Source organism: Rhinatrema bivittatum, chromosome 1, assembly GCF_901001135.1.
Source record: "Rhinatrema bivittatum chromosome 1, aRhiBiv1.1, whole genome shotgun sequence".
Lineage (NCBI taxonomy): Eukaryota > Metazoa > Chordata > Amphibia > Gymnophiona > Rhinatrematidae > Rhinatrema > Rhinatrema bivittatum.
The window spans coordinates 780,875,250-780,897,646 of record NC_042615.1 but is presented as its reverse complement, the minus strand read 5'-3'; the positions used below and the strand labels follow the sequence as shown (position 1 = coordinate 780,897,646).

Genomic DNA, 22,397 nt, shown 5'->3' with positions numbered 1-22,397 from the left:
GTCAGCATGGCATCAATGTGAAGACTTAGTCCCTCCCGACGCCCCCGAAAGGGCTGGGACCAAGGTGGCTGTCTGCCTTGGTTCTGCCGAAAGGAAGAACAGACGACCAGGAGGACCAGAATCTTCTATTCCCCCAAGATCGCGACCTAGAAGGAAAGGAACTCCCTACTCCGGGCTTATCTTCTGGGAGCTTGTGGACTTTATTCTCCCCTAAGGACTGAATCATATCATCCAGGTCCTTCCTAAAGAGCAGTTTGCCTTTGAATGGCAAAGAACCCAGCTAAGCTTTAGATGAAACGTCCACGGCCCAGTTTCGAAGCCATAGCAACCATCGAGCCGAGACAGTTGAAACCATAGACCTGGCCGAGGTTATCAGATCATAAAGTGCGCCCGCACTGTAAGCCACAGCTGCCTCAAGCCTCCCAGCCTGAATGATCTCCTCCTCAGACAGTGAAGGACAACTCTGCAACTGCTGGACCCAGCAGAGTCCTGCCCTCAAGGAAAAACTACTACACATGGCCGCCTGGACTCCAAGTGCCGAAATCTCGAAGATCTTCTTCAGCTGAACCTCTAGCTTAAGGTCCTGAAGGTCCTTGAGAGCCGTTGCCCCCGTAACAGGAACCGTGGTCTTCTTGGTTACAGTTGACACCGCTGAATCCACCTTGGGAACCCGGAGAAGACCCAAAGCCTCTTCAGGCAAGGGATACAACTTGTCCATCGCCTTACTGACCTTCAGGCCCAAGTCTGGCTTTTCCCACTCCCGGAACAAGTCCGTAACTGAAAGGTGGAATGAAAATGACTTGGCTGGACCACGGAGACCGACCATCACTAGATCAATGGAGCCCATACGGGAGTCCTCCGGAGGGGACTCAATCCCCAATTCCTCCAAAATAGCGGGAATAAAAGGGCCCAGCTCATCTCTTCTAAAAAGACTGACCTCCTTCGGATCGTTTCCGTCCACCACCTGGGAGCCAGAATCGGGATTAGGTGAAAAAGTCAGGTCCTCAACCACCATTGCCCCTTGAGGAGGCCAGGCCCCCTGGTCCTTCGTATCCGAGGACTCTGAGGAAGAAACCGCCCTTGACGGGAGATGTTGGTTCGGAGGGGGTGCTTAGCCTTGGGAGCCCCTGCAGTCTCTAAGGACTTTGTACGTTTGACAGGGAGATCTCCTGTTTTCCCAACATGGGACTGCGCGGGAGTGACCCCCGCCCCCCCTGCTCTTCCTAGCCAACCTCCAGGCCTTAAAAGCCTTATGCAGTAAGAGAATGAATTCTGATGAAAAGGATGAAGAGGAGTCTGAAGCCCCTCGGAGCTCTCCTCCGCCTCCTCAACATTATCAGCCCCAGCACCACCCCCTGCGGGGGGCCATGGGCTGAGGGGAGAGAGGAAGAGAGAATACCCCTCCCCCACCGCAGCACGTGTAGCCGCGCGAAACGTGGCCAAAATGGCCTCTGTTCCCACACTGAGCACGAACGGATCTGTTACAGCAAGCCGCAACTGATCGGGCCTCGCAGGTGCCTGGCACGGCTTTGAAACGCTGCTTCCCGCTAAAGCTGGTGTCTTCCCCCCCCCGGGGAGGCAAGCTGAACATACCCCATTGTGCGAAACGCGCATGCGTGCATCCCCGCAGGCCGCACCATGCGGCATCTACACCGAAAATGGAGGACAAAAATAGGATTGAAAAGGGAGATGCAGCGGCAAGGAGACCCGGAGCCAAGAAGGGAAGGACACCGCAAGACAGACCAGTTTCTCTATTCTATTTTTTTTTTTTTACAACCTGGAAGTAGAATCCTCAGCATGGGTCCTGTCCCTTATGAGGAGAGTGAGCCGGGCTCCCCGGTATCTCCTCGGCAGCGTCGGGGGGAGCTGCCTCAGTAGAGTCGGGGAACTGCAACAAGGTCCTCAGCCCCCGGCTCCACTAGCCTCGGTACCGAGGGGCGGGGGGGATGGTCCTGCCAGACTCCCTGGGAGGCTTCAGTACAGAGACTGAGCTAAAGGAAAATTAGTTCTTACCTGTTAATTTTCGTTCCTGTAGTACCACAGATCAGTCCAGACCGTGGGTTGAGCCTCCTTTCCAGCAGGTGGAGACAGACCAAAACTGAAAGGGTATCCTATATGGAGGACAGAGCCTACCCTGCAGCCCTTCAGTATAACCATTGTCAAAGCAGAAAACAACAAAACCAGAATAGGATCAAGCAAGTAACCATAAAGTTCAATTGAGCAACTGTAGTACAATGTAAAAAACATGGTATGACTAACCACTCTTCATATACTTGGTACTTGAACAATCAAGGCTTCCGGAGTAATTGCTCAGTATTCTTGCAAAGAATGAAGTACCAAAATCTGCGAATCTGCAAGAACAAGCTTCGAGAGGTCAGAAAAGAAAGGCAAACAGGGAAGGGAGTCTGGACTGATCCGTGGTACTACAGGAATGAAAATTAACAGGTAAGAACTAATTTTCCTTTCCCTGTATGTACCCGGATCAGTCCAGACTGTGGGATGTACCAAAGCTTCCCTATCTTGGGTGGGACCGAGACAGTTCCGCTGGAAGCACTTGCCGCCCAAAAGAACCAAAGACCGGTGCTTGCACATCCAAACGATAGTGGCGAGCAAAAGTATGTGGGGACGTCCAGGTGGCGGCCCTGCAAATCTCTTGCGGAGAAACAGATTGACTCTCCGCCCATGAAGTAGCTTGAGAACGTAGCGAATGAGCCTTTAGGCCCTCCGGAACCGCCCGACCTTGGCCTCCTTCAACCACCGTGCAATCGTGGTCTTAGAAGCTGGTTTGCCCCAATTGGGACCACTTCAGAGGACAAAAAGATGGTCCGAGACCCGAAAGTCATTGGTGACCTGAAGATACCGGAGCAGGACTCGTTTGACATCCAGTTTATGAAGATCGCCTCCAGCAGTACCTGCAATCTCCTCTGGGGAGAACACGCTGGAAGCTCTACTGACTGGTTGACATGGAAGGTGGAGACAACCTTCAGCAAGAACGAAGGCACCGTCTTGAGGGAAACACCTGAATCGGAGAAGCGCAAAAAAGGTTCCCGACAGGACAATGCTTGGATCTCGGAAACCCGCCGAGCGGAGGAGATAGAAACAAGGAAAACTGCCTTAAGCGTGAGATCCTTTACTGTAGCCCGGAGAGGTTCGAAAGGGGCAGCACAGAGGGCCCGGAGTACCAGATTAAGACTCCATGACGGGCAAGTAATGCGAGCGGGCGGCTGCAGGTGTTTGACTCCCTTCAGGAACCGGACCACATCTGGGTGGCCCGCTAGGGGATGACCTTCGACCCGTCCAAGGAGAGAGCCGAGAGCGGAAACTTGCACACTCTGGGAACTGAAGGAAAGGCCCTTGGAGAGACCCTTCTGTAGTAAAGAAAGAACCAACGAGACCGCGGCGGAACATGCGGAGACATCTGATTCCTCATAAACAGTCTCAAAGACCTTCCAGACGCGTACGTAAGCTAGAGAAGTCGACTGCTTCCGGGCTCGCAGCAAGGTGGAGATAACCTCCTCAGGCGTCGCCGTTCAAAAGCCAGGCCGCTAGACAAAAGCGATCGGCCTAGTCGAAAAATACGGGCCCCTGCCATAGTAGACTAGGAAGATGGCCTAGCTGAAGAGGTCCGTCTGTCACCAGGTTGACGAGATCTGCGAACCATGGTTTGCAAGGCCATTCGGGTGCTACCAGAACCACGGGCCCTCGGTGGAGTTCTATTCTCCTGAGAACTTTTCCCACCAGGGGCCACAGGAGGAACACATACAGAAGGACGTCCGTGGGCCAAGGAAGAGCCAGAGCATCTACGCCCTCCGAGCCATGCTCCCTCCAGCGGCTGAAGAACCGATTGGCCTTGGCATTGCGCAAGGTTGCCATGAGGTCCAGGTGGGGGGGGACCCCACCTGTTGACAATCAGATCTATGGCTTCTTCCGAGAGTTCCCACTCTCCCAGATCGAGCGATTGGCAACTGAGAAAAATTGGCCTGAACATTCTCCTTGCCTGCGATGTGGGAGGCCGCCAGGCAATCCATGTGTCATTCCGCCCAGGTAGAGAGCCGGCTGGCTTCTAGGGCCACCAGGCGACTGCGGGTGCCCCCCTGACGGTTGATGTAAGCCACGGGGGTGGAGTTGTCGGACAGCACCCTCACTGCTTTGCTTGTATCAGGGCAGAAACTCCTGCAGAGCCAGACGCACCACCCGAGCCTCCAACCGATTGATGTGTCAGCGGGTCTGAACCGGCGACCAAATCCCCTCGTTGGACTGGGACAGGCAGACCGCACCCCAGCCTGAGAGACTGGCGTCCGTGGTTACTATCATCCACGGTGGAGCTTGAAGGGGCATTCCCCGGAGAAGATGAGGAAGCGAAAGTCACCACTGCAAGGCGATGACGGTAGAGTCCAAAAGCAGGAGGACTATATGAAACCGTTCCGACACCGACTGCCAACGGGATAGCAAAGATTTCTGTAACGGTCGCATATGAGCAAAAGCCCTGGGAACTAGGTCAATGGTGGAGGCCATGGACCCTAGGACCTGCAGGTAGTCCCAGGCCGTTGGAAGAGGCAGCAAGAGAAGATTCTGAATCTGGGCGATCAACCTGAGGGCTCGCGCACGGAGCAAGAAGACCTTGCCCACTCAAGTGTCGAAGTGGGCTCCCAGGAACTCTAACTCCTGGGAGGGCTGAAGCTGGCTCTTGGAAAAATTCACTATCCAACCGAGAGACGTGAGGAGAGCTAATACCCGATCCACCGCCTGTCTGCAAAGAACCTCAGACTTGGCCCTTACAAGCCAGTCATCCAGTTAGGGGTGGACTAGGATTCCTTCCCGGCGAAGGGCCGCCACTACCACCACCATGACCTTGGTGAAGGTGCGAGGTGCGGTTGTGAGGCCAAAAGGCAGCGCCCGAAACTGGAAATCCCGGTTGAGGATGCGGAAGCGAAGATACTTCTGGTAATCACGGTGAATCGGAATATGCAAGTACGCCTCTGTCAAATCGAGCAAGGCGAGGAACTCTCAGAGGCGAACCGCCGCGATGACCGCTCGCAAGGTTTCCATGCAAAAATGTGGGATTTTGAGGGCCCGGTTGACCCTCTTGAGGTCTAAGATCGGCCAAAAAGCCCCGTCCTTCTTGGGAACCATGAAGTAAATAGAAAACTGGCCTGCGCCGAGCTCCGCTTTTGGAACCGGAACAACTGTGCCCAGACTCAATCCGACGAGGATTTGCTCTTCTGCTTCCCGCTTGAGACGACCGCATGGGGAGAATACAAAGAGATCCAGTAGGTCGCGAACAAGCTCGAAAGCTTAACAGTCTCGGACAATGTCAAGGACCCACTGGTCCGATGTAATTTTGACCCATTCCTCGAAGAACAGGGAGAAGCAACCGCCCAGAAAAGGGACCGAGGAATGGGTAGACTGAACTTCATTGTGTGGCAGGCTTAGGGGTGGGGCGCTGGGATCAGCCCTCGCGAAAGGAGCGACGCCTGCGAAAGGGCTGAGACCAAGAAGAATAACCCCTAGAGGAGCCACCTCGTCCGCAGGATGTATATCTCCTCTGTCCCCGGAAGTGAGAACGGGAGGGTGTAAAGGAACGCAATTGTTTTGGATGGTCCTCTGGAAGCTTATGAACCTTGATAAGCTATCAAGGTCCTCTCCAAAGAGCAACTTACCTTTGAAAGGCAACGTGCCTAGCCGTGCCTTGGAGGATGGGTCGGCCAACCAATTGCGCAGCCAGAGTCGTCGTCTAGCGGATACCGCCAAGACCATTGCCTTCGCCTGGACGCGGAGGAGGTCGTAGAGCGCATCAGCCCCATATGCAATGACGGCTTCCAGACGTTCAGCCTGCTCCACCTCTGCAGACGGGAGGTCCTGGGTGCCAAGTAATTGTTGAACCCACACCTGCCCGCTGCATGAGACTGCTGCAGATAGTCGCTCGGACCCCCAGAGCCAGGACTTCAAAGATAGGTTTCAGATGGGCCTCGAGCTTACGATCTTGTTCGTCCTTCAGAGCCGTCTAGCCCACCACAGGAATAGTGGTGTGCTTGGTGACCGCCGAGACCGAGGAGTCCACTGTGGGAATTTTCAACATTTCTAAGCATTCCTCAGGGAGGGGGTAGAGCTTATCCATAGCCCGCCCCACCCGGAGTCCCGCTTCGGGAGCCTCCCATTCACGCAAGAGCAGCAGATTGTGCAGATTTTCCTTTCATGAAAAGGAAAATCGCTTTTCAGAGCCCTGAGTCCCGCTAGGACCGGGTCCATATTCTTGGGCAAGGAGGCCGTAAGGGTATCTGCAGGGGGCCCCTCCAGCCCCAATTCCTGGAGGACAAAGGGGATGAGGGGCTCCAACTCCTCCCGCTGAAACATGCAGAGAACCCTAGGATCGTCCCCCTCCAGGGGCGGGAGGGTGCTCACTGAATCTGAAGTGGGATCGGGATCCGGAATAACTAGAGCCACGGGGGGGGGGGGTCAGGGATGGGGGCCACCCCCGGAACCACCCATACCCAAATGGACCCTGAAGGCTCCGTGGCAGGACAAACAGGTAATGGCACGGGGCGTGGAATTTTTGCCGGGGGGGGGGGGGGGGGGGGCGAGGGAACCCTCCTCCCCCTGCAAGCTAGCCAAAAAGGATTTATGCAGGAGGACAAATTCTGAGGAAAGACGGGGGGGGGGGGGGGAAATCGGAAAACACTGGCTCCCCAGCCCCAGGCAGCTCCGAATCGAGGCAGGCAGAGCAAAGCCCCTCGCGCGATGAGGGCTGCCCACAAGCAGCTGAGGAGGCCGCGGCATCCTCAGCGAAGAGGAGCCGCGCGCTGAAGAGAAAAAAAAGTTAAAAATAAATATAGAAAATAAAAATAAAAATAGAAATGATTGGCAGTCCACCGGCAGGAGCGAATGCAGGGGAGTGAAGCCTGCACGCTCCTGTCTGTCTGGCTGCCGGTTCGATCCCAGGTAACAAAAAAAAAAAAAATTGTCTTTTTTTTTTTTTTTTTAAACTCAAAACTGAGCAAAACAATGGAGCACTATGCTCCCTAGGCAGCCAGAGGGGAGGGGGGGAGACAAGCAACTGGACCACCAGCCTCGGTCTCAGGCTATGCTCCGCACAAGGGGCAAAGCCCCCCTGAGTCCGGCAGGAGCCAGGAGACGGGACAGTCTCCTGCACAGAATAAAAATTAAACTTTTTTTTATTGACAAAAATCCGACCAAATTCCCTAAGGAATAAGTACTTGCTTGATCCAGGAAGAGAACAGAATGCTGACTAGCCTAAATCAGGAGACCAAAGGGTGAGCTGACCCACCTGCTGGAGACAAATACTGAAGGGCTGCAGGGTAGGCTCTGTCCTCATATAGGATACCCTTTCAGTTTTACTCTGTCTCCACATGCTGGAAAGGAGGCTCAACCCACGGTCTGGACTGATCCGGGTACGTACAGGGAACCACTTTTTTTTTTTTTTTAGTTTTTTTTTCTTAAAGAGATAGCACCATTAAGTAACTACCTCAACAAATACCTATCTTTTTTTTTTTTTTTTTTTTTTTAAACTAAAGACTAACAGACTGCAGGATTTTGCACCTCTACATCTGCTGGAGACAGAGAAATACAGACTGTGGGTGGCACCTCAGAGTATAGGGCAGAGTCAGTCAAAACCTCTGTCTCCATCTGCTGGTGGGGAGGCAAAACCCCAGGAGTCTGGACTGATCCGGGTACGTACAGGGACCCTGCATTTTCTAGGGCACTATTCATGAAACAGGGCCCCCAATTGTACTCTGCTATATAATACTTCAGAAGCAGGCATGCAACCACCCCTGGGGTGGAAAACCTATAAAAAAAGGCAGCAGGGAAAAGTTAAGAACAATATATTAACAGCCAACTGCAGCCAGAGGACAGATCACATAATTAGCTTCCCAAAATGGCTGATAATACAAAAATATAGAAAATGTGTGCAATATTTGTAAATCCTGATAAGAACATAAGAATATAAGAAATTGCCATGCTGGGTCAGACCAAGGGTCCATCAAGCCCAGCATCCTGTTTCCAACAGAGGCCAAAAACCAGGCCACAAGAACCTGGCAAATACCCAAACACTAAGAAGATCCCATGCTACTGATGCAATTAATAGCAGTGGCTGTTCCGTAAGTATAATTGATTAATAGCCATTAATGGACTTCTCCTCCAAGAACTTATCCAAACCTTTTTTGAATCCAGCTACACTAACTGCACTAACCACATCCTCTGGCAACAAATTCCAGAGCTTTATTGTGCTTGGGTGTTCTCAGTAAGGTACTCACCTGCTTTCCACCTCTGCTGGGTTTTCAATGCATATTTATCACACTCCTCTCTGCTGATCTTGTGCTTCTCAGCCAGGTTCTCAGCTGTGACTCCCATTGGGGTCTTAATATGCAGGTCTGTCAGGCCAGCCCAGAGTGTGTCCTCCAACTAACAGGAACCCAACCACAGACAAAGAGTTCAAAATCCTAGTGCTACATTAGTTACAAATTCTGATTCAACTATAAGCTGTTCTAATGCCTCCGTTCATTCAAATTTGTTATAACCCACCTTGAGACCAAATTTTGGGAAAAGGCAAAAATATCAAAATGTTCATAAAACTGACATTTCATGTTGAGGTATTCTGCATTTTGACCAAACCTAGTTTGAAATGTTCGGTAGTAGGGCCGGTCCCTGAGGTCATGTTTTTATTGTGGTGGCTTATGCTGGACGTAGAGAGGGTGTGGAGGATAGGTCTTGGAGAAGACTCCCCTCTAGCCCTCAAGTCAGACAATGAAAGTCACTCGGGTGTCCTGTCTGGTGGGGGGGACGGGGACAACAGAAACTAACACTGTAGTGTCATGACACGGAAGACCAGGGTTCGAGACTCCTGGCAGATGGAACTTGGGTGCATCGCAGAAGTGGTTACTCCATCTCAGGGGAATGCAGGAGGAAGGTGGCTGTCGCTACTCTTGCAACCCCTTGCTTGCCCTATAGCGATGCTGAGGGTTAGTCTCAAAGGACAAGTCACCATCAAGGGCTCAGGCAAGGAATCCTCTATCACCAAGACAAAGAATGGGGGGGGGGGGGGGGGGGGGGGGGGGAAGGGGGGCAGGGGAGAAAAAGTGTCACTAAAAGCAGAGCTACTAAATGATCCGGTATCTGGGCAGAAATTCTTAGCTTTTTGTTTTTTTGTATCCCGCCCCCAATACACTGTAAAATTTGAGGTCTTGCTTCTTCCATATAATATCAGCAATACATGTCCCAGAAAGCACCAGAATGGCGTGACCTAGCTGGATTCTGTGCTCTGATAATATTTCTTCCCCCTAAGAAAACAAATATTTCCAGAGTCTCATGTTTTCTCTCCCTGGTCACCCACATTCATTTTTAGTGTACTGCACAAAAGCACTTTAAAATGTAAAGTTTAGAACTACCTTCTCCTGAACAAAGCAAAAATCAAAAATAAAAGACAAACCTTGTAATCCATTCCAAACTTCGTTCCAAATCTAATGTTTCTGACGGCATATGGAGACTGGCTCATGCTCTCCGTTCCTCCACACAGAACCACCTCTGATTCCTTAAGGCATATTTCCTGTCAAACAACAGAGGGACATGACTGCGGTTTATTAGCCCAGCCCAAGGCTGAACAGTAGGTCTCTCCACTAGCACGCAGGAAGCTCAGGTCCAGGTCACATGGCAGTAAGGTCACTGGTGTTTGGGCACAACAGTGGATAAGCAGCTCATATCCCAGTACAAGGAACAACATATCGCAGTATAAATGGTGATACCTGCTGGCAGGAGGCGGTACTGCAAGTGCAGCATCTAAGAGGGCCCCCACCCTCCCCCACCAGTGAGGAGGCAAAAAGGGGAAAAAAAATTTGTACAATATATATTCTGTTGTGTGTTCACCTGCAATAAAAAACAAGTAGAAACTAACTCATTCTAGCAGCCTTGGTTCTATTTCTTACCAACTGCAGCTACAAAAGGGCCACTGGGTCTGCATTCAATGTTTCTACACTGTATTTTGCGTCAATTAGGCAGCTACATTTAGGCATCAGATTACAAAAAAAAATGCTCTGTCCTTTCCCATCATTGCCACATAGCTTACAATATGTAATTGATCTCTTTGCTGCAAAAAAACTTACCAGCTAATAACTTCCAAATCAACCAAAATACAAAAGTCACATCACCCCTCCCTGCCATATATATATATATATATATACACACACTAGCCGTTAAGCCCGTTAAAACGGGCAAGATTCCATCGGTCAGACCGGCATGGTTAGAGCCGCTCTGTTCTCCACAACTTCCCTTTTCCTTCCATCCCCTCATCCATCCCTTCCCTCTCCCAGCCCTCCTCCATTCTTTTTTCTCTTCTCCAGAACTTCTTACCCTTCCCACTTGTTCAGTCATATCCTCTTCCCTTTTCCTTCCCCTCTCCTCTCCCCCTCCTCCTCTCCCTCAGCCCTCCTCCACTCCACTTTACCCTTCCCACTTACATCCTCTTCCTTCCATCCCTTCTCATCTTCCCTTTCCTTCCCCTCCCACCTCAACTTCTTCTCTCCCTCAGCCCTCCTCCCCTCCCTTTTTCTGTACTCCACAACTTTACCCTTTCCACTTACTCACATCCTCTTCCTTCCCCTCCCACCTCCTCCACAACCCCGTCCCTCTCCCTCAGCCCTCCTCCATTCCCTCTTCTTCTCTTATCCAGAGCGCGCGCCTCACCACCGGGCTCATTGCTGGCCTGCCCGACGCTTAAATACCGCCGCTGCTGCTCCATGGGAGATCTCCGGGGGTCTCTCTCTCGGGCGCACGCCTCTCCACTGGGCTCGTTGCTGGCCCGCCCGACGCTCAGTGATGAGGCGCACGCGAGAGAGAGACTCCCGGAGACCTCCCATTTCTGTGTCTGTGGCACTGCCGCTTCTCCCTGTGCCAGAGAGAGACCCCCCGGAGATCTTCTGTGCTGCCGCCGTCGCTGCTCCTCCCCGCCGCTTCCAAGCAGCCCTCCGCTGCTCCATTTCTTCCCAGCACCATGTTGCTGCCCTCTGACCGATGTGCGCATGCGCAGTAGAGCTGCTCTCTACAGCGCATTTGTGGCACATCGGTCCAAGCCCATTTATATGGTAGATTGGTATAGAGATGTGTATTCGTTTTTGCTGAATTGGAAAAGTTCAACGAAACTGTCCAATTCAGCATGTATCAGAGAGCCCGAAAAACGATCGGAATTTCCCGATTTTTTTCGGGAAAAATCGTTTTTCGGGTTAGTGTGCACTAACGGGAGCTGGCGCGCACTAACCCGAAAAACATTATTCCCCGAAAAAAAAAAAGGCCCAAACAGCGGGAAAACGAAATTTCCCACAGCGGCCGAAAAACGATGACAATACGAACACAAAACACGATTCACATCTCTACATTGGTAAGATCTGATAAACCTGTTTGGATTAAACTAAAGCTAAAAAATTCACACTGAAAATTTGCATATGCACAACCCTTGTATACTAGAAAAATGTGTTCAAAACAAATATACAGCAGTATTGCTTTAAGTTGCACATTACGTTTCTAAATATACGGCAGTTACACTGAAAACAAAAAAGGTAGATGCTACTAGTTTCCACAGGCATAGATCCCAGGTTCTGCTAGTTTTTTTGTGGCTGGCAGCATAAAATGTAGTTTAAAATCTGTGGTGTACACCCCTGTCATGTAACACCTTAGCACCAGCCCTAACACCCACTCAGGTTTAACCTTGAGGACACTTGGAAAGTCCTGCCAAGCACTGCTCAGGCCCACCTGCACTTGTATCCTCCCTCCCATCAGATGCGCTCCTTGTCTGCAAGATATCTCTTTGTGGTTTCTAGGGACACAGCCCCCTCAAAAACCAGAGAGGTCATAGCTCCCAGAAATGGACCTATAAACCAAATATAAAAAAATAAAATGCCAAAATCAACAAATCAGTCAGAGACAGAACTAAAACTGAAAAGTTTATCTTCTTTTTTTTTTTTTTAATAGCATGAACTGAAAGTTATAACCAGCAAACAAGGATTATACAATAAATACTACCCAATTAAAACTTTAACTAGCCAATGCCCAGGGAGGCTCAGGATAGGCTGTCCTCAAGTTGGTGTAGTGCTGGGATAGATCCTTGGCACAGATCTGTTTCCTCTGCATTTCCAGAAATAGAGAGTTTTAGTGAATTCTGGACAACTCCTTATTATAGCTGGTACAGTATGACCAACGACCAGTCACAATACAGATTGTTGAAACATTGCACCTTCTTGACAAGACTAGGGGAGTACGCATTCCAAGAAGTGGAAAGGAAAGGGAATATCTTACAGGTGAAACAAAGAGGTCTCAGTGCAAAGGAATCTTAAACACGAGGCTCACAATAACCCTGCATTATTGATATCACATTTGTCTAAACTACTCTATCATTCAGGTACCCTTCACTCGGTTATGCAATATCAAAACACTGAACCCATCAGAATAGTGCTGGCACATTGTTTTTCCTCCCACTCCAAGCTCTGCCCCATGTGACTATCTGTCTTCTTCAGTACCGAACTCACTGGAAGAAACCATTCTTTACCTGACATCCAGTGACAATTGACTGGAAGCCGGAACCGCAGAGCCTGTTGACTGTGAGAGCTGGAACTGGGACAGGAACTCCAACACGTAGACCGACATGCCTTGCGATATAAGCGGCATCTGAGGAACTCTGACAACAAAATTAAAAGAGATTTACTTTCTGGAAACCACACTTCTCTTTTACCTATGCTTCTTACTATCAACCTAATTTCATTTTCCAAATTAAATTTCTTCTTGCTTCTCCATCGCTTTAAACACAGTTGAATTTTAAATATAACAAAGGAATGCATTTTTATGTTTTATTGATATCTTTATTACTTTGTGAAAACTGTTGAGAGTTTCTGCAGCCTGAGTCAGTGTCCACTGCAACACCATCTCAGCCAGAAAAAGCTGAATCAGCCAACCAGAAGTATCAGGTGAAGAGAGACCAAGATGCACAGCCAGCATAATGAATCAGCTCCAAAAAATGCAAGAGAAAATAAAATAGGGTTCTTTAGCTTGAAGAGATGACTAAGGGGAGAAATGACAGATTTAAATAATGAGTTGGTGGAATAGTTAACTAGGGAACAATTATTTACCCTTTCAAACATCAGGAATAGGGGACACACCATCAAACTAGCAACGAGTAGATTTAAAACTAATCATAGGAAGTATTTTTTTCATTCGGCACACAATCGAGCTATGGAATCTGTTACTGGAGGATGTGGTCAAGGTAACCAACATAGTGGGTTTAAAAGAGGATTGGAAGAGTTCCTGAAGGAAAAGTCCATAAACAGTTATTAGGCAAGCAGTCTTGGGAGAGCCAGTGCATATACCGGAGTGAGATACAAGAATGGGATGTGATGGGTACCTGTAGCCCAGACTGGCCACTGCTGAAACCAGGATGCTGGGATCGATTGATCTTGGTCTGACCCAGCACCGCATGCATGTTCTTATGCGGCATAAACGTGTAATTTCTGCTGTGCAGCCTGTGTGTACTTTGACTTATTTCTTAGTTTTGAAACTAAGCCATGCTGACGATATAGTTCTGTTGATGCAATGCTCCTATGAGGCGTTAGCTCTCTAGTACCAGAAAGGTGCCCTTTGCTGGAAAAGTGGAATACCATCAATAGTGTGCAGGAACAGATTCTAGGTGAAAGCAGGGCAATTATATTAAAAGAAAAAAGTGTGGCTGGCTTTAGATTTTCAGAACATTCCCATTTCTTAACCTTCTATAATAAAATTATAATACAATATAAATCAGAAAAGGCAGAGATCAAAAAATGGGCTGCATGACGGAAATTCAATGGGATGCAAAAGTAGAAATGTGGCTAGGGGTTCAAAAGAGGAGACTGCCAAGTCAGAGGAATTTCTTCCACTTGTATATTAAGTTATAATACACTCAGGGATGTTTACTAAAATGAGGTATTTCAGCCTTGTCAAGTTAAGTTGAAACACTAACTACGGATGCCTAGTGCTAAAATATAGCACTATACACTCATAGGAGGGGGGGAAAAATACCTTTAAAAGCTGCCTTCTAAATTATTAAAGAGAAACCAGTTTATAAAAAGGGGTGTGGTATCCACAAGTCAGGAGAATGTGTTTCCTTAATACTACTTAACATTTCTATAGCGTTGCACGACACACACAGCACTGTACCAACATACAAGAACACAGTACCTGCTCAACAGAGCTTATGATCTAATAAGACAAACATACAGGACAAGATACTTGGCTCAGTGTGCTGCAGCAGTCAAAAAAGCAAACAGAATATTAGGAATTGTTAAGAAGGAAATGGTTATTAAAACTGAAAATGTCATAATGCCTCTATATCGCTCCATGGTGAGACCGCACCTTGAATACTGTGTACAATTCTGGTCGCCGCATCTCAAAAAAGACATAGTTGCGATGGAGAAGGTACAGAGAAGGGCAACCAAAATGATAAAGGGGATGGAACAGCTCCCCTATGAGGAAAGGCTGAAGAGGTTAGGGCTGTTCAAGCTTGGAGAAGAGACGGCTGAGGGGGGATATGATAGAGGTCTTTAAGATCATGAGAGGTCTTGAATGAGTAGATGTGAATCGATTATTTACACTTTCTAATAATAAAAGGACTAGAGGGCATTCCATGAAGTTAGCAAGTAGCACATTTAAGACTAATTGGAGAAAATTCTTTCACGCAATGCACATTAAAGCTCTGGAATTTGTTGCCAGAGGATGTGGTTAGTGCAGTTAGTGTAGCTGGGTTCAAAAAAGGTTTGGATAAGTTCTTGGAGGAGAAGTCCATTAACTGCTATTAATCAAGTTTACTTAGGGAATAGCCACTGCTATTAATTGCATCAGTAGTATGGGATCTTCTTAGTGTTTGGGTAATTGCCAGGTTCTTGTGGCCTGGTTTGGTCTCTTTTGGAAACAGGATGCTGGACTTGATTGACCCTTGGTCTGATCCAGCATGGCAAGACAATGGTTAAAAAGAAAAGAAAGTGAACAAGACTAAAAGCAGACAATCACGCATAAGATTTAAAAGCGGTTTCAAAAAGTTGGGTCTTTAGATGGGATTTAAATATGGCAAGAGAGGGAACATGACGCACCAGTTCAGGAAGACTATTCCAAGCATGCGGCACAACCAGGTGGAAAGCATGGAGTTGGGAATTGGCAGTAGAGGAGAAGGGCACAGATAGGAGGGACTTATCCGACAGACGGAGTGCACGAGGAGGGGTGTAGAGAGAGATGAGAGAAGTAGTAAAGTGCTGTAGAGTGAAAGCATTTGTAGGTGAGCAAGAGGAAATTGAACTGTACATGGGAGCAGACAGGGAACCAATCAGGGACTTCACAAGAGGGGTTTGTGAGCATAGCAACTCTGGCGAAAGATAAATCGTGCAGCTGAATTTAGGACAGATTGCAGTGGAGAGAGAGTTGGCTTGCTGGGAGACCTGCGAGGAACAGACTGCAAAAGTCTATGCGGAAGGAGATGAGAGAGTGGATAACTTTTGGTAGTGCATTCAGAAAAGAAAGGATGGATTTTGGCAATGTTATAAAGAAAGAAAATTCAAATAGAAAAAAAGGTAACAAATGGATGCAAGATGAATTAGCAAACAAATAAATTGCACCCAAAATTGTGAATATATGATCACATAAATCAGTTTAGTTGGAGGAAAACTTCAGATGCACAATCTCAGCAACACATGCCATTGATATGAAAAAAGTACCATCATGATAAAAAAAAAAAAACCCTCCTTGCTGATTTTTTAATACATACAAGTTTTTAAATGTATGCAATATGTATTTTAATTTGTATTTTTCAATTGTAATTGCTTGTGTCGCCACACTAGCATATTTCGAAGCAAGCGAAAAGCACTCCATTAGCACTTAACTGTGTCTAAAGTCCTCTGACGCCCAACTTGGGCTGCGTCAGGGTGTATGTAGCGAAACCAGCTTTATATATTTACTAGGGCAAAAAATACAAGACACAAAAATGTTAAACACTATTATGGTGCTAAACAGATCTAAAACAACCAAACCAAACTTTGTTTTCAGTCTCTTAAGGTTACTAGTTGCTACTTTGAAAAAAGGCTGCGGCAAAACTGCTTCCTTCCGCTCTGTTTTGAAATAGTATAAACTAATCAAAAATAAAACATGTGACCATCATTTAAATATGGAAAAAACACCTGAATCTTTTCAATGTAATCTTGAAAAAAAAAGTTTGAAAATTGAAAAAATTAGAAGAAATGTCCCCATTCGATACTAGAATTCAACCCGTCAGGCTGGAAATTGCTAAGCTGATAAATCCACTTCTATTCCCTTTTTTAAAATTTCACAATCACCTCCACGTGGATTTTTAAGGATGGTATCAATCGCAAAAAACATTCTGTAATGCCTTAAGCGAGTGCGCCCCCAATGATGCCTCTACACACGTTTCAAACAATTTTCAAAAAAAATTTTTTCAAGATGACACCAAAAGGATTCAGGTGTTTTTCCATATTTAAAGTGATGTTCACATGTTCTATTTCCAATTGGTTTATACTATTTCAAAAAAGAGCGGGAGGAAGCAGCTTTGACGCAGCCTTTTTTCAAAGTATTAACTAGTAATCGTAAGGGACTGAAAACAAAAGGTTGGTTTAGTTGTTTTAGATCTATTTAGCACCATGATAGTGTTTAACATTTTTGTCTCTTGTATTTTTTGCCACAGATAAAGATATAAAGCTGGTTTCACTACATTCTTCCTGAAGCAGCCCAAATTGGGCGAAACACTGACAGCATCAGAGGACTTTAGACACAGTTAAAAGGTAAGTGCTAACAGTGCTTTTAGCTTGCTTTGAAATAAGCTGGTGTAGCGACACATTAAACAAAAAATACTAGTTAAAATATATATTATTGCACAAATAATTTAAAAGTTTGTCTAAAAAATATAAAAAATGGCATGGAGGGCTTTTCGGGTTTTTGTGTTTTGTTTTTTTTCTTATTTATGATGGTGCTTTTTTCACAATGGCATGTGTTGCAGAGATTGCGCATCTGAAGTTTTCCTCCAACTAAACTGATTTATGTGATTATATTCATAATTTTGAGTGCAGTTTGTTGTTTGATAAAGAAAGAAAAGGAAACTTTGTTCTTACCTAATAATTTTTGTTCCTGTAGTACCTCAGATCAGTCCAGACAAGTGGGTTTTGCATCCCTACCTGCAGATGGAGGCAGAGAACAAAACTGAGGCACTGCTACATATCTGAGTGTGCCACCTGAAGTCCATCAGTATTGATCTGTCCCCAAACCAAGATGTTCAAATTAACAAACCCTAAGCAAACTAAGGGCGATCAGAGAATACAATTGGAGCCCTCCTTAACTAGGACCCTTTGCATAAAAACAAAGAAACATATTAACCTATGTACACTTTCAGTAACTCTGCATGTGTCTACATATGCAGTCAACATCCAGAAGCAAGGAAGTCTTTCGAAAGAAGGGGATGGGTCTTGAGACTGATCTGAAGTACTACAGGAATGAAAATCAAGTAAGAATACATTTTCCTTTCCTGTTTGTACCCCAGATCAGTCCAGACAAATGAGATGTACCCAAGCTCCCCTACACTGGGCAGGAACCCGAAAAACCAGCACGCAACACCACTTTCCCCAAAAGTCGCCTCGTGCAGCACAAGCACACCCAGGCAGTAATGCTTGGTAAAAGTGGGCAGAGAAGATCATGTCGCAGCCCAACAAATTTCTTGCGGAGATAACAATTGACACTCCGCCCAGGAAGTTGCCTGTGCCCTAGTAGAATGCACTCATAACCCTTCCAGATAGTTGACCCTTACATATGAAAGCTGAATTTATAGCCTCACTCAGCCATCTCGCAATCATGTCCTTGGAAGCTTTATTTCCCTTCTTTGCGCCACTAAAAAAGGACAAACAGATGATCCGAATTCCGAATGGTATTTGTGACCTTGAGATATCGCAAAAGCACTCATTGCATATCCAAGAGACGCAACTCCTTTGCCACTGGATCAGCTGGAGACAAATTCGGAAAAGCTGGAAGCTCAACCATCTGGTTAAGATGAAAGGGCAAAACCACTTTAAGCTAAAAGGAAGGTACTGTACAAGATGACACCCCATCCTCTAAAATCCTCAAAAAAGGATCTCTACGTGACAGCGTCTGTAACGGATATCCTTCTAGCTGAACAGATAGCCACCAAGAAAACAGACTTCAAGGTTAGATCTTTGAAGGATGTCCTTCTAACCAGCTCCAATGGGGGACCACACAGAACTCTAAAGCACTAGGTTGAGGTTCCAAGCCAGACATACGTTCTGGACCAGAGGACACTGGTGCTTTGCCCCTTTCAGGGAAAGCACCACATCCGGATGAGCCACCAACGATCTTTCCCGCACCTTACCTAGAAGAGACCCTAAAGCTGCCACCTGAACCCGAAGGGAATTATAGGCCAAGCCCTTAAACAGACCACTTTGCAAAAAGAATAAAACTTGCGAAGCCTCCACCCTTAAATGGTTGCAAACTAGTCTGCAAGGACCACGCTTCAAAAACCCTCCAACTCGGACATAAGCCAGAGACACGGAGGTTCTTTGCGCTTGCAGCAAGGTAGTAATCACAAATTCTGAATACCCTTTTATACAGAGTCACCTCCTCTCAAAAGTTAAGCCGCTATTCTAAGGAAAGATGAATCCTCCTGGGGTCAAGTCTGGTCAAAAATTAGGTCCAGGCTTGAGATAGGCTCATTGCCACATCTCTGGCTGACATCTCTTGTACTAATGTCCGCAAGCCGGAAGATGCTGTTGTGGAAGCTCAGTTGATGCACGCTACCGCTGAAATTGGTGGAAGATGCATTTAAAAATGAAGTATGGACACCTGGAAAAATAATGGCTGTTCAGGTCCAATTGAGAAAGAATGGAACACAGCATGCTGATCCTTAATCTGAGTGACTTTCACTGTGCCCTGTTCCATGGACAAGCTCAACCACCAACTTGTCATGCACAGCCTCCTGCAGACCACTGCCTCTTAAACCACACCATCCAGCATGCCCCGATAGCTGTTGCAGAAGAATTTGTGGTAGTATTGAATGCTTCACACATTGAGCAGGGCAGATGATGTTCACACTTTTCTGCATCCAGAAGCACCTACTTGACAGTCTGCCCATTCTCCATCCAGCGACTCTTAACAAGGGTTTCAGTTTATTGATGCAATTGTGTAAGTATTACACCATGCAGAATCAGTGGGCTGAGATTCAGATATTGAGCATCAACCTCTGAAAGACCTGCTTTCCAAAGTTATATAATAGTCTATGGTCCTTGCCCTGTGGAGTGTTGGAGAAAATTCTAGTCTTTACCCATTTCAGCACGGAACTACCCAAACCCTGGGATTTTCTGAACTCTGTATTTGAGATCCAGTGTCCTGACTACTGGAGGACAGGATGCCAGGTTCTCCTACATTCTTGTTTTTAAATCCCATAGGATTGAGTGTATTGGGATTACTGCGGGCTCAGAGAATCTGGAGAAGGCCGAAGATGAACAAAAACCTGTGCTTCGACTTGCAGATGTTGACTCCCAATGCCTTACCCAAGTTGTCCAAGAATTTGAAGTAAGAGTTCTTCTGGTGGTGAAGAGGGATCCAGCAGATCACGTAGTGGGGTCGGAGAGAATTCCCATAGACCTTTCTTCAGGGAACAAATCCAACACACTGGACAGGAGACACACTGGACAGGAGAGGATGAAGGGTGCCCTTCATGAGCTGGGCTGCTATGTCCTATGACCAGGAGATGGGGAAGAGACATCCTCCTCTGAGAACAGAATAAGTTTGTCTTCTTGAAAGGCTCCCAAATGAACGCCAGGAGGGGGCCCTCTTTGGGTTAACTGAACTAGTAGATGCAATGGAGACCAGAGGCAACACGGAGCATATCAGATCCAGCATCTCCAGACAAAATCCTCTCTCGAGGAGACAAGATAGCGATAATTTGTTCTTTTACTTATGAATATATATATTGTGTAATCCATGCTGGGCAATGTTGGAATATAAGGGGGTAATTTTCAAAAGAGTTAAGCGCATAAATGAACATTACTGTAGCAATTAAGCCATTTACTCGAGTCAAGTGCACTTACATGAGTAAATCCTATCTACTATTCAATGGCATATACTGTAGCAATTTTCAAAAGCCCATTTACTCGCGTAAAACTGTTGTATTCTGGTAAATGTTTTTTAAAAAGTAAGAACCTCAAAATGGAGGAAGGTAAGTGCAGTAAATCCCCTTCAAAGCCTCTTACTGATTGTTCCCACTTCAAATGTGTCAACAAGACAAGTACTGGTGCTCCAATTGTGCCAAGGAACAGAGTGTCAATGGATCTGATGCTGAATGCATTGATAGAAAACACTGCTGCATTGGCTGAATTGAGACTCAATGCACCAACTGCATTGAGGGTTTGGTGTGCCAAGGGTCAATTAGTCGATGCTGCTGTCAACCGATACGTCAACAGCTCTAGGCTTCTCATTGGAATTGATCCCAACCTTGGCTTCGGTGGCACCAATTGTGTTGCTGGCTCTGATGCATGGTGCTGCTTCTTCTTATGCTTTCACAAGCCCTGAAGAGCAGCGGATTTGGAAATCAGCGCCACAGAAGAGCGAGCTTTGTTTGAGGAGCTTCTACTCAAACCGGCATGGAAGTTGCCAAGAAGGCTCTCCTCCATAAGGAGGAATGACTCCGGCTTTTCACCGACCTACAAAGTTCCATCTTCCACGCCCTGCTCCTCTAGGAAGTCTGTGACATCCAGCCACAAGTGTAGCAGTTAGCTACATCAAGGTTTTGCCCCAGACATTTATAACAAATGTCACGGTCATCAGTAAAGGGCATTTTACGGCCACCAAAGTCTTTGAAGCCACTGGGTGTACTTTTTTTGGACCCAGATATAACTTATTTTGCTAGGTAGCACTAAAAAAGTGTTATTGAGGGGCTGCAGAGGCAGCAAGCCAACTTAAAGCAGATTGAGATCAAAAGATTTAGTACCAAAAGAGAAAGAGAGAAATTACATTCGTGCTGGAGCTCAGATGAAAAAAAGACTGGGAAGGGCTCACAAGGCAGCAACACCCACACATGCTCAAGAGAGCAAAAACTATGAGCCAAGAGAGAAAGCTCTGTTTGGAGCCATTAAATGACATCAACCATGTGTCATGGCTAATTCAGGCCTGCATGTTGATGGAGAAGTCAATTTTTCTCCTCAGAGTTCTAGAATCCTCACACCTAGCCCTGCATAATATTTCCAACAGCATACTAACCTGCATAACATTTCCAACAGCAACGCTACTGACAATCTCGGGAGGAACGTTGCCCGCAGTCAGTGCCGCTCTAGCAGCAATCTCCGCTAGGTCAGTGGCTGTGTGATCCTTCAGAAAACCACCGTATGCGCCAAAGGGGGTGCGCTTGGCAGACACAATGAACACAGCTGGGGGAAAAATAAAAACCAAAACATTATTTCAAACTTATAACCCTTTCCACGAGTGCTCAAAGCAGGGCACAATAATTAAAAGTTTGACAACCAAAATGAAAAACTAACAAAAAAATTTAAAATAAGAAAATAGAGTATTCTAAGGAAGGTAATTCAATAAAATCATATTAAGACATCTATTCATTAAACGTCTGCTGAAATAGCCATAGCTTAATCAAAACCCTGATCATCAAATCATTAAAGAAAATTTCCCTTTCAGAGAAACATTTAGACTACTGCATGGGTACAATTCCAGTCCTGGCGTGCCACAATCGGGTCTGGAATTCAGGATATCCACAATGAATATACATGAGCTGTGTGTGTATGCACTACCTCTACTGCATGCAAATATACCTCATGTATATTTATTGTGCATGTCCTGAAATGCAGATCTGTGGCACTCCAGGGCCGGAGTTACCTACCACTGGACTAGCACAACCTTCACATTTTCACCTCTTAATGAGAAATTACTACTTACCTGATAATTTCCTTTTCTTTAGGACAGTCAGATGAATCCAGAACAAGTGGGTTTATGCACTCCTACCAGCAGATGGAGACTGAGCAAACTGACGTCACAATATATACACCCCTGCAGTGACATCAGACTGCCAGTATTTTCTTCAAAACACAACTGTGGACAGACTGGAGTAACACTTACCAGAATCCCTGTAACATGCAGGCACACAGGAGAAGCAATATGCAATCATATGGCAGCCAAGGGAGGGAAGCTAAAGTCAACTGACTGTGCTAAAGAAAAGGAAATTATCAGGTTAATAGTAATTTCTCACTTCTTAGTGTCCAGTCAGGTGAATCCAGAACAAGTGGAATGTATCAAGCTACTCCTGATTAGGGCGGACGGCTGCCCATGGGCCAGTCAAAACTGCATGTGCAAAGGCCAGG

At 46.7% G+C, this 22,397-nt stretch overlaps 1 protein-coding gene across 2 annotated transcripts in view; it reads right to left on the bottom strand.

Moving 5' to 3' along the window:
• LOC115077848 (3-ketoacyl-CoA thiolase, mitochondrial-like) overlaps positions 1 to 22,397 on the bottom strand; it is a 68,873-nt gene that overhangs the window by 33,166 nt on the left and 13,310 nt on the right. For both annotated transcript variants that reach the window (XM_029580181.1, XM_029580190.1), the window contains exons 2-5: positions 21,289 to 21,455; positions 12,551 to 12,679; positions 9,446 to 9,562; positions 8,274 to 8,421 (exon numbers count right to left, since the gene is read on the bottom strand). In XM_029580181.1, coding sequence (XP_029436041.1) covers positions 8,274 to 8,421; positions 9,446 to 9,562; positions 12,551 to 12,679; positions 21,289 to 21,455 — 561 coding nt within the window. The remainder of the gene's footprint in view (positions 1 to 8,273; positions 8,422 to 9,445; positions 9,563 to 12,550; positions 12,680 to 21,288; positions 21,456 to 22,397) is intronic.